General features: G+C 43.6%; 1 protein-coding gene across 4 annotated transcripts in view; it reads left to right on the top strand.

The window, feature by feature from the left end:
• The window catches only part of LOC142489230 (uncharacterized), a 138,033-nt gene that overhangs the window by 24,799 nt on the left and 100,425 nt on the right, over positions 1-12,809 (top strand). For 2 of the 4 annotated variants that reach the window (XM_075589635.1, XM_075589633.1), the window contains 3 exons: positions 1,580-1,677; positions 5,459-5,586; positions 8,623-8,744. In XM_075589635.1, the coding sequence (XP_075445750.1) occupies positions 5,483-5,586; positions 8,623-8,744 (226 nt within the window). In that variant the 5' untranslated portion in view covers positions 1,580-1,677; positions 5,459-5,482. The remainder of the gene's footprint in view (positions 1-1,579; positions 1,678-5,458; positions 5,587-8,622; positions 8,745-12,809) is intronic. The other 2 variants (XM_075589637.1, XM_075589636.1) reach the window with 1 other exon arrangement.

Below are 12,809 nucleotides of genomic sequence, written 5' to 3'. Positions count from 1 at the left end.
TGCCTATATCCCTATCTATACCTAGCTTACCTGATGCATTTAGTCAGTACTTTCTAGGCCTACAGTACATGACATGTGCTTAAACCAAACATGCTACATTCTTTTTTTGTGCTTGTTCTGGTGATACATATGTAGCCCCCTTTCCCGTAACTAAGGAAACTACGCTTGCTGTCTTTACCTGTGGTTCACAGAAGGCCTAAGCCTCCGCCGCAGGGAACCTGGGGTGAGCTTGTTTATCTTGATACAGCGCCTCCACCTGGGAGGGATCCTAGTGCCGTAGGATAGCCCCTCACAGGAACCAATACAGTCAGTAAATAAGGATACGCACACGGATATGTCTAAGTTATATTTACTGACACACATATAACTAAATAACTCTATACACAGTGCCCCAACACAATACAATACCCACACAATGGGGGCTATGCACTAAGCAGTGATAAGTCATTTTAAGAGCGCAAAGTGCTTTTAGAATGTGAAGATCCGCCGAGCGCTATGCACTAAGCCGCGCAAACAGGCACTTTGCGCTCTAAAACGGGCTTTTCCTTGAAATTTTTTCTAAGTACAACTTTGATCGTACGATCAGCTGTTTGCACTGAATCCTGCCCTTCTGCGGGATTCACTAAGCAACGCAAACTGATCGTACGTTAAAGTTGCGCTGAATAAAGCTCACCAGCTAAAGGAAGGTGATAAAAAAAGCTGGACTTAGAAAAAATTCTTTGTTTACCTTTTTGCATGTGCAAAACCAATACAACAGGCCGGCGGGTGACCCCGGCTGACCCCGCAGGGATCCCCGAGGGAGGCCGAGGGTCGCGCGGGTGGCCCCGGCTGACCCCGCGGCCGTCCCGGGTCCCCGCGGGAGTCCTGGGGTACCCGCGGGCCTGCGGTACCAATGTTGTGCCATCAAAAATACTAAACATTATTTCTAACTAAATACACCGCCCTAACACATACAGTATAATAATGTGCAAAATAACTATTATCCAGATAGGGATTATAGATTATTTGCCCATTATTAAACACTGCATTAGCATACCTAAAAAAAAGTCAATAAAAACAGTTTGCCATCTAATTCAATCAATACAAGCAGTAACAACATCAACAATTATTTAATTAAACCATTAACCAATGAAACCAATTAATTCCTAAACCAACTCAAAATGAATAGTAGCACTAACCAATCAAACCAATTAATTACAACAACATTAATGAATGTAAACATTAAAAGACAAAGAAATACATTCAAACAATCTGTGAAAGAACCATGAAACGCATTAGCCAACATAATACAACATTAACTACAAACGAACACCAATCGCAAACATTTTATTACATTAAGCAGGAAAAATACAAACAATTACATCCACATAAGAAACTGACATTAAAAAACCAACAGCAATACCAAGCCAGAAATGCCCCCAAATATTGTAATAATAATGTATAAATCTGTACCCTAAAGTGGTACACATTAATATATTATCAGTCAATGTGCCTCCCCCAAAAAATCAAAAATCACATCCAATAAAAAAACCTGTAAAAAAAGACATTTACAAACATTGAATATATTACTTACCATTAGAAGCGGTGGCCCTCCGACTCCCGGGGAAACAGGAAGCTCACGTACCTTGAAGTCCTCCAACAGCATCCGCTGCCATCCGCCATGAAAATCCAGCAAAGGTACCCAAATCTTCTTTTTTCTTTCTTTACTCACCGTCTTCTATCTTCATCTGTCACCATTTCTTGTTCTTCTTTATCTTCTTTCTTCATCTGTCAATCCAAAATATCCCATGTTAAATCCCAGCCGATGCTGTCTCGTCGGCTTTTTGGGCTCAAATGAGGCGTCACGGCCTTAAATAGGGCTTGTGACGTCACATTTTGCCTCAAAATGGTGAACAGCCACCTGATTGGCTGTTCAAACCATGTTCCGACTTTAATATTTTGTTTTTGGACATGACGTCACTTAAAGGGAATGATGCCAGCCAATCAGAAGGGCTGTGCTTCATTTGCCTTTAAGATGACGTCACGAAGCCGGCGTCACATGGTATTTCAGCCAATCAAATCGTGGGAAACAATTCCACACTCTGATTGGCTGAAATACCATGTGACGCCGGCCATTTTGGATTTCGTGACGTCATCTTAAAGGCAAATGAAGCACAGCCATTCTGATTGGCTGGCATCCTTCCCTTTAAGAGACGTCATTTAAAAAAAAAATTAAAGTCGGAACATGGTTTGAACAGCCAATCAGGTGGCTGTTAACCATTTTGAGGCTAAATGTGACGTCACAAGCCCTATTTAAGGCCGTGACGCCTCATTTGAGCCCAAGAAGCCGACGAGACAGCATCGGCTGGGATTTAACATGGGGTATTTTGGATTGACAGATGAAGAAAGAAGATAAAGAAGAACAAGAAATGGTTACAGATGAAGACAGAAGAAGGTGACTAAAGAAAGAAAAAAGAAGATTGGGGTACCTGATCCGAATCTTCATGGCGGATGGCATCGGATGCTGTTGGAGTCCTTCAAGGTACGTGAGCTTCCTGTTACCCCGGGAGTCGGAGGGCCACCGCTTCTAATGGTAAGTAATATATTCAATGTTTGTAAATGTCTTTTTTTTACAGGTTTTTTCATTGGATGTGATTGTTGATTTTTTGGGGGAGGCACATTGACTGATAATATATTAATCTGTACCACTTTAGGGTACAGATTAATACATTATTATGACAATATTTGGGGGGCATTTCTGGCTTGGTATTGCTGTTGGTTTTTTAATGTCAGTTTCTTATGTGGATGTAATTGTTTGTATTTTTCCTGCTTAATGTAATAAAATGTTTGCGATTGGTGTTCGTTTGTAGTTAATGTTGTACTATGTTGGCTAATGCGTTTTATGGTTCTTTCAGAGATTCTTTGAATGTATTTATTTGTCTTTTAATGTTACATTCATTCATGTTGTTGTAATTAATTGGTTTGATTGGTTAGTGTTTCTATTCATTTTGAGTTGGTTTAGGAATTAATTGGTTTCATTGGTTAATGGTTTAATTAATTCATTGTTGATGTTGTTACTGCTTGTATTCATTGGATTAGCTGGCTACTGTTTTTATTGACTTTATTTAGGTATGCTAATGCAGTGTTTAATAATGGGCAAATAATCTATTATCCATATCTGGATAATAGTTATTTTGCACATTATTGTACTGTATGTGTTAGGGAGGAGGGCGGGAGGGGGGTCGTGTATTGATGTTTGTTAAATCTTTTTTAAATATACATTTTAATTATCGTGTAGATGTGCAGGGGGTCTCCGGAGCTGACCCGCGTTGGTTTCAGGTCCGAGGACCCCTTACTTCAGGAGAAACAGGCCCCTTTATGGGGTGCCGGTATCCCCTGCACTTTCAAGCGTCCGCGTCACGTGACCGGGACATTGAAATTCTGTAGGGGATACCGGCACCCCATAACGGGGCCTGTATCTCCTGAAGTAGGGGGTCCTCGGACCTGAAACCAATGCGGTTCAGCTCGGGAGACCCCCTGCTCATGTACACTATAATTAAAATGTATTTATTTATTGTACGATCGCCTGTAACAGCCTTGCATGGAGATGGCAAATCTCCATGCAAATGTTACAAGCGGCTTTTTTTTCAATCAGCTAGCGTACGGGAACTTTAAGTGCGATAGCAGGGGGGAAATACATTGCACGCACAATAAGCCAGTTTTGGGCACGTCCGATAAAAAATGGGCTGCGGCCTTAGTGAATCATGCCGCCGGCTTCATTTTTTATCGGGCGTGCTAATTTTTTTCAGGCCAGTGCGAAAGCTCGGAGCTTAGTGCATAGCCCCCAATAACAACACCCCTGTGGAACCCCCAAAGTACTGAGGCACCTAACCACCAAAGTCAGGCACACCCAAAGTGTGTGGAGTAGCGCTACCCCTGTGTGTGGCCATTGGTGCACGCTGGGTACCATCCGTGTCTTAGGCCAGACTAGGCTGAGTTGGATGGTGGATCCGGAGAACCGCAACGTGATCCCACGACGCGGTCTACCGAATCCTCTCTCTCCTGTCCGGAAGTGTCCGCCTCTTGAGGGAGCTCCAGCAGGAGTGTCTTCCTTAATGTCAATAGTGTTGCCTGTGGTCTGGTCCCAGACCGCAGGCCACAGATCCCTGCGTGGCGTCCGTCTGACGGTGAATCACTCTGTCACTATAGTACTGATGCTGTGAGCTAAGGGGAAGCATCCCTATCTGGGGCCTTCCCTGAAGCACACACAAGCTGGTTGTAACTCAGGGCCTAGCTGGGGCCTAAGGGCAAACCTAGACCTAGTCCAGGAAGCACTGCTCCCCGAACAGTACCTCTCTTGTTGCCTCCTCCGACTGGCGTGGTCTCTCTTCGCGCCAAGGACCTACTTCCCTACTCTCCTGCTTCCGTCAGCCCTATTGCCTGGCTAGCCCCTAATCATCAGCCCTCCCCCTGAGGACCCTGGAACATGTAGTCCCTCACTCCGTCTTGCAGAGCCATTAAGATGGCCACCGCACTGACTGCGCATGCGTAACATGTTATACTGCGCATGCAGAAGAAAACAAGATGGCCACCGCAACTGGTATCTACTGCATGCGCGAAGCATTGTACGACGCATGCGCAAGGGACAAGATCGCGGTGCCCTGCACGCAGCCGGGTCCGCCCGTGGCTCCGGCGGCACCCGAGCACCTCTGCAGCTGTCCTGCTCCCCGGCCAAGAGGAAAGAAGGGATACAGCTACACATGCATATCAGAGACCTCACAAGTAATTCTCAGATGTATTAGAGAGTTTAAACTTATGTTTACTCCTATTTTTAGATAGGTATAAAGCATGGGGCCTCCAGCGCTAAACCCCATTAATTTCAGCTCCGGTGACCCTCTATTTACCTCCCTAATTCATGACGGTAGCATCCCCGGCTGGGCACACAATATGGTGGCTCAAATCTCCCACAGTATAGGAGCCAATAGGAAGCTGTAACATCATGCATCGTAGCTTGCTGGTGGCCTGCGATCCGCGAGACATTTAACAACCAGGAAGTAACCGGCATGGGCTTCTCTGGTATATTACTCGGGAAGCAGGGGGACCCCGGAGCTGAAATTAGTGAGGTTCAGCTCCGGAAATCCCCTGTTTCATAACTACATAAACATTAAAAAATATTTTTCAGAAAATGCTCCTTGAATACTCGGTGTTGATATAGTATTGAACCACAAACTTCAGGAAACTGGCTTCACCAAGGAGTCTTACAAACAGTCATACTGCTCCATGAACCTTATCAAAACCTACAATAAGCCTACATTCCAGTATAAAAAAACAACTAATGCAATACTTTATTACTGTGTTTTCTTGATTATAGGGTGACCCTGAATATAAGGCGACCCCCTAATTTCAGTATAAGCTGGAAATAATTTTTTTTACACACACACTGTCTCTCTCTCTCTTTACCTGTGTCTGTCTCTCTCAGTTTGAGCTTCCTGCCACAAGCAACATGGCTGCTTCAGGACCCCAAGGTGGAGCTCCTCTGTTTTACCCTCCTACCTCATACATCCGACTGCTGACTGGCTCGCAAAATGGGTGGGGCCCGATTATAAGGCGAGTATGTACTTTTTAACGTAACTTTATTAAAAAAACATTGCCTTATGTGGCCATGGCTGGGCCAGCTTCCTTTCCGCTTTGCCTGTCATGTAAGTTCTAGTAAGATCCAGACAGTGACAGGCTATCCTGTGGTGTTTTCCCTCCTTCTACAGCCTCTTTGAGTGACTGAAGTGGAAGTGACCTGGGAGTCTGCATGTGTCCAATAAGGATGCAGATCCTGTGCCCTCCCCTTTTGCACCATGGAGGAGGTGTCCTAAATGATAGAGATTAACACAGCTCTCACAGGGTGGGGTTCAGGCATTTCCCTCTTCCCCTTCCAAGGATGAGGATGTAAGCCAAGTCTCCTCCCAGCTGGGAGGGAGACATGTGCTCAGTCCCTCATGGACTGGGTGCAATCACTACTCTAGTGAGGCCTCATCATTACCAGCAGGCCTGTACCATTCAGGAACCTGGAAGCTATCCTGCCAAATGATTGCAATCGCTGTAAGAACATCAGCAGTGGCTGCACAATAAAGACCATCCATTTTGAATATATCTGGCTGAGTAGCAGTGCTACACTTATAATCAGCAAAACCTGTAATTACAATCACTTATAATGGGAGGCATCTCCATACTTTGACTAACCTTTCAGCAAAGAAGCACTTTACACATTCCCCATTTCTCCAGTCTTTAAGTCATACCCCCTTACATTTCTTATTATTCAGAAAAAATGTGTTGTCTGCACCTTATTAATACTGCTGATGCATTGCGAAAGTCTCTATCGTGTCCATGAACCAACCATCATTCCAGAACCTAAAGAATTATGTTGACTATGTTAGTGAGAGAATGTTTGTGGTACTCTGTTGTATAAGCAAAGTGCTATCGCTCATACCACTTTCAATGGCCCTCATTCATAGAGGGTGAGGCATAATTTCCTAAAAAAAAGAAGTTACAAAGGAAAATGAAAACATTAAGGAGGATTCTGTATTTGTGAGTCAGACATGCCCCAGATACAGTCTAAACACATATTGCATTGATTTACATCACTAGAAAAATACATGGGAGTTATAAATAGTGGATAATAACGCATAGTTATCTGTACTAGTATTTGATGCAACATTTTTTTAATGCACAATAGTTCAGTATGTATAAAAAATCTTGGTGATAATAAATAATAACTTTAATCTTCTCGAGTGGAGGGAGGCAAATGTAAATACTGTCCATGATAATTAACAACTGCTGATACCTATCATCCCCCATTAAATTTTCCAAGTACCAGTGGAGAAACTACTACTGTGGTTAGACGGACAACAAATATGATGGCTTTAGTAAGGATATCTCCAGTGAGGCTACTTTAATTCCTTCATTGCTAGATGTCTCTTATTAATATTGTAGTAATGTATAATTGTTTTAATTCCCTTTAGCAAAGGTTTCATATGCTGTCTTGGAGGTTGACTTATGAAAGTGTGATACACATAATCATACAAAATCAGGCATTCGGATGAATGGTCTCTTTCACCCATATCGCACTTTTGTGACAACGTTTGGTAGGGGCTGTAAGGTGAGAAGAATAATCATAGTCAGTATGTCCGCACGAAACATGGGAAATAGATCATCCGAACTGTATCACTATGCTAAGTATATCCATACAGTCACATGATCTTAAAGGCCACAGAACTGTCCTATCTGTCAAAAACATAAATAAATATTCACTCACTGTTATATTATAAAAACTTTAATAATTCATTTTTTTCTCACATTCCTTTGCCAAGGGACTGATTTATATGAGAATCTCAATAAAGTTAATTGTTATGGATCACTGCCGCACAAAAGATACATACATTTCAACTCTCACTGATTATCTGTGAGTCTCACTCATTTTTAGTATCAGCAGTCTCATAGACTTCAATAAAGTGTCACTGATAAAAATCAGTTATTTCTTTCTAAAATGCTATCAATTTTTGGTCCAGAATCCCCCACATCTAATTGATTTTGGCCCTTGAAGGTTGACATCTCTGAAGATTTTAGCACCCTCTGACACAAACAATTCTCCGTCTTTGCCACTTTGATGTTTTTGTATTTGGAAGAAAACAAAACAGGAAATTTTTCATTTTGTATTATTTAGTGTAAAAAATTGCTTTATTAAGGACCACGAATTATTTAAAAAAAGAAATATAAAAAAGGATGCAACAATTTAAAACCACAAAACCAGCTATGAAGGGGTGAAGGTAAATAAATAATTATATTATCTATCTATATCTATATTAACAATAATATATAATTAAACAACTATATTGTCTCCTGCAGTATATCAAAAGGATAATATTCAGGAGTGGAAGCGTGAAATGTTGCCCAGTGTCAAAAATACTTTTTCTTTCTTTGTAGCTCAAAGACGCACACATATTGAAAACAAAAAAACATAATTACTAGAGCACAGTACACCAATTACAGTGATGCATGGGGAAATTTCATTAAATGACAAACTTCTTATATTGGCACATAAACTTTAATGCCCCTTCTATTAAAAACAGGACTGCTCCTGAGAGGTAGGACTCCATCAATTTCAAGTGCCGCAGCATGTCAGGCTGATATATACCAAAAATAGCCAGAGGAGAAAGTCAGACAAGCTAATATTCTCCTAATTTTGAATAAATGTAACTTTGTTCAGCGGCCACTTTTTCGTGCACTTCATTGCTTCTGGTTTTGGTTATTTCATTTCCATACAACAGCTACAAGATCCATAAAACCACCAATCTTCTGTAATGGACATTTTTTCCATCTGTGGAATTAAAAGATATTGACCCTCGAGGTCTCAACCACAGTTATGGTGCTAAGTGGTAAAACAGTATTTTCTATAGGGCTTGTGTAATTTAAGGTAGCCTAATAAAAAGGGATTTAAAATATATATATTTTGTGTGTCCAACCTTTTTTAAAGCATCAATATGTAGTGCTAACCACCAAATATATTGTGTAATGTATCATTTGCTTTGTGTATATTTTGAAACAACTGATCTAATTTTCTTGCTATCCTATTTTCTTTTTGTCATCTTCTAGAACCAGAGCCCTGGAAAGCGGGATCCAAAGAATGGATTTAAAAAAAAACTTCAACGATTGCAGTAGAAAACAAAGACCAAGGCAAAGAAAAAGATTAAATATCGATAGCGCCTTCATTTTAGGTAACACCGAGGGTTATACTTACTAAGCAGTGCTATGCTACAAAACACTGTGTTGCCCCAGAAGACATTTTATATCCCATTCAGTTAAATATGGGCCTTCATGTTTAAAGAGATTGTGTGTATTATCCTCCCTCCTCTGAAAATGTATATAACGCATTGTTTAATGATCCTGAATATTTCTGTACATGTCCAGCCTGTTAGTCAAAGTAGAACTGAAGATGCCTGCACTAGAGCCTATATAATCTTATTTAATCTGAGGACTCTCTCAAAGAACAACCACAACAGTTTTCCTCAGAGAGCCTCAAGTTTAGCAGGTATTTCATGGTTTAGAAATATAATGCAGAAAAGGAATTGCCCACACAATTGTTATTATAATGTATATTCATGGGGATAATAATACTCCAACATACCGGTAGTTTCCACTGGGTCCTTAATTCATTGCAGAGATCATACTGAGAATAGTCCTCCTCTGTAAGTGGATCTGGCCTGATATCACAGCAAGAAATTTTCCAAAACAGAGTAAAGCACTGAGGAACGTGTTGTCAAAAAAAAATAAAAAATAACACATATTTATTTGGTACAAAAGTGAAAATCCATCTTTAAAAAATATGCATGGAACATGTAGAAATGATGTCACCTCACCACATATATTAGATGCCACGAATAGTAATATACACAACCACGATGAGGAGGCCCTGCGGGATCAATGGTAGTTCCACATAACGCCAACAGCCGTGTCGCACCCACTCAGCGCTCTAACAAGGCTTCCTGATGCCCCACGCTTCAGGCTGTGCTTATAGTGCCGTCTTTGTGACACACTGGTAGAATGTTTATATGCTTTACTTAAGTAATAATCCCCAAAGAACAGAGCATTACTGGCCAATAATGCCCTGGCTGGAAGAGTTGAAGGCCCAAGGGACTTTAACCCATCCAGAGAATTATTAGCCAGTAATGCCCTTTTCTGAGGGGATTATGACTATAGTAGGCTAAATGTAGGCTTATTTTTTTTTTACATTTTTCATAAAAAAGATAGACACTTTTGTAGTCATATTGATTTTTTTTATCAGCATTGTCTACATTCTTTTGCTTTTACTGCACGTGTTTATTCAAATGAAATTGTACAGACACACAGCCCCCTCTATATACACACAAACACACACACACTGTGCAACCCCCCCTTATATATGTAACGGGTGGACCCCCTTGTCAGACCCCCCCAATCTCACATTGGCCCGTGTGGTCTAACCGGTCCCCATTACGTGATCGTGTATGGTGGTGCACCTGCAAGTAACAGGACTCCTGAGTCTCCCGCTTGATGGTATTAGGGAATGTCATCAGGACAGGTAGCTGAGGTAGTGGGTGCGAGTCCAACTTACATCATGTGCAGCACCTCCACCTCATCAGGATCTGTTTCCGCAGGGAGATGGTCCTGGTGAGGAACTCCTTCTCGGTGGTGACTGCCACTGTTGAGTAATCTCACACTCACACAGTGGGGGTATCTTTGAACAGGGCATCTTTATTTGCATGGTATGGGCAAGCTGCCCCTCACAGCTAGCAGCTCAGCCGCTCATCTCTTTGCAGCACTCCATTAGGAAGGTCCCTTCTCCTCTAATAGATCTGCTTTCCACCTCTACTCTCAAAGAGATTCCACAGCTTCTCTGTCTGCTGTAAGCTCCTGTCTCTACTTCTGCATCTCTCTCTTGAGCTGCTCTGACTCTGTCAGCTCCTCTAATTCTGCTGCGTATGCTCACTGACTCACAGCTAGCATGAGACCACTGCAACACTGTTGCAGACCTTCACGTGCCTCTCACTGAACAGAGGCAGCACAACAACAGGAAACTGAACTCCTAACTTTAGGCAGTGCTGTGTCTTATATCACCCCCCAGAGAACAAACATGATCTGTATCACTAAGTGTGGACACAATGCATGTTGTCACTTCCTTTGGGATATATGACACCTCACCAGGGTTTGAGGGCAAACCTCCATTGATTGTTGCTGGCAATCCTGCATACTTACCAGGTTTACTGCCAGCATGAGAAAGAGATATGTACACCAATCTTACACATGGCTACATTCTCCCCCTGGTGGAATCCCAACGACCCGGCTGGGACCTAAATTTTCAGGAACCTTCCTTCAGGTAGCACTGCAAAACATAATAACACATTATTACAGTACATATCTTTTCTCATAAACATTAACAAATACATCCTAACTTTAGATGTGTAACCACTAGGATTACTCTATGCTGAAGTATCCCTTACTGGTACTACCATACCCTCTTAAGGTGGCCTGCGCACAGCATGGTCCACTGGGTTTAGAGCAGCAATGCTGTAACACTCTAGGTGACATACTGGACAACCACAATCAGCCCATAACTCTGGCCTGGATGCTAGTGGACTGAGCGGATCATGCCCATACACGTCCCTAAGGCCTCTCTGGGAGATGTAGACTACCCCCTCTTGACTACACCACTTCTCGTCTAACCCGCCAGGATCCCATTTTTCTTCCCCTGATCCTTCCTCTTCATCAGTGCCATATCCCCTATCCTCATCAAGGGAACCCATTTCGAACTTAATTTCTCCCTCCCATGGATGGTGAAAATTAAGTAACCACTTTTGGCGATCCCTAATAACTCTTGCCAACACTGGAGGCACATAGGGGGTTCCCCGGGCAATAGGCACAATATGAGCAACATTACCCAAATTCCTAGATAAAACTCCCAATGTTCCTGGGGACCCAAAATTTGACCCAAGGCTCTTAGGATCACACCCCACACTAACAGTACTATTGTCATCATTAGTGCTGTATAACATTCTTTGCATAGCCATTTCCCTCCCCGATCCCTCATCGGAGGCAAAGCAGTCACCCCAGTCCAGATTTTCCCCAGTCCATTCTTCAGAAGTGGCTCGGGACTCCCCAGACAACCCTTGGCTAGACTGGGACCCATAGGAAAAAGTGACAGGGGCAGGGGTTTTAACTATGGCCGGGGGTTGGACATAGGGAAACACTGCCGGCATACGCGGGGCTACGACCCGCAACTTCTCGCTACCTTGCCCGGTACCATCGGACTGGCACTCCGGTTCACCCGTGTCCATGTTCCCAGGCTTCCGCAGGGCCTGCCGGCTCTTCCCGGACCCAGGCGACCTGGTACAGCTGCTTGGCTGCGAGGACATGCCCATCTCGCTTGACTCGCCGCCATCTTGCGTTGGGTTCCCAACCGGAACCTCTTCCTCCAGAATGACATCCGCCACCGGAAGTGATGGTTCTGCTCTCCGCTCCATCCGGGCCTGAGCTAGGCCTTTCTCCGCCGTTGCCACCACCGGCGCCTGTGTGGGGTTAGGAGGTTCCTCACCACTCCGCTGGCTTGCGATGGGTTCCTCTGTGGTAGGCCGGACTGGCCGTTGTAGGGCACACGGGCCTACATCAGGGTCCGCAGCAGATGGGATAAATGTCTCTTTATCTTAAGCTTCACTTGTGTGGTCCGCCGGCTGGCGCATCACCACAGCTGGTTGACTACTGTCTTCAGTAGTACAGGATGGGGGTAGGGACATCTCCGCAGGGGAACAGCGTCGGGGCGCTTCGCATTCGCTGGTGTCCATCGGCCTGAAGCGGTCCTGTTCCGCCGGTACCAGTGGTAGCGATCCCCCTTCTCCCTGGGCAGTCACCTTACCCTTCGTTGATTCCGTCAGCTGTGGTTCCATCATCTGGGGTTCCGGTTTTGGAACCAGATCTGGAGCCGTCTCTGTCATCGGGGCTTGGAACTCCTCAAGCTTAGGCAGAAAAGGGCTAGACACAAGACGGTTTGCTCCTTTCACAAAGAAAATAGCTCCCCAAACAAGTTCTTTTCCCAGAAATACACAATCAGAGCCCAAACACCTCAAGCTGGTGATCCCGTCAGTGGATACTTCCCGGAATCCTTTAGGCAATGAATAATAGGCAAAGTCCATATCGCCCTTCCTCACTTCATGCATACACGGGCACAAAAGAAAGGGGTAACTCACTCCTCTGGCCCGCCATGCCCCTGGTAGCTGAGGTTGTGGTTTGCTGCATTCTGTTTCTTTTTT

This window comes from Ascaphus truei, chromosome 3 (assembly GCF_040206685.1).
Source record: "Ascaphus truei isolate aAscTru1 chromosome 3, aAscTru1.hap1, whole genome shotgun sequence".
Lineage (NCBI taxonomy): Eukaryota > Metazoa > Chordata > Amphibia > Anura > Ascaphidae > Ascaphus > Ascaphus truei.
The sequence above is the reverse complement of the archived record's forward strand: the minus strand, read 5'-3'. Positions and strand labels throughout refer to the sequence as shown.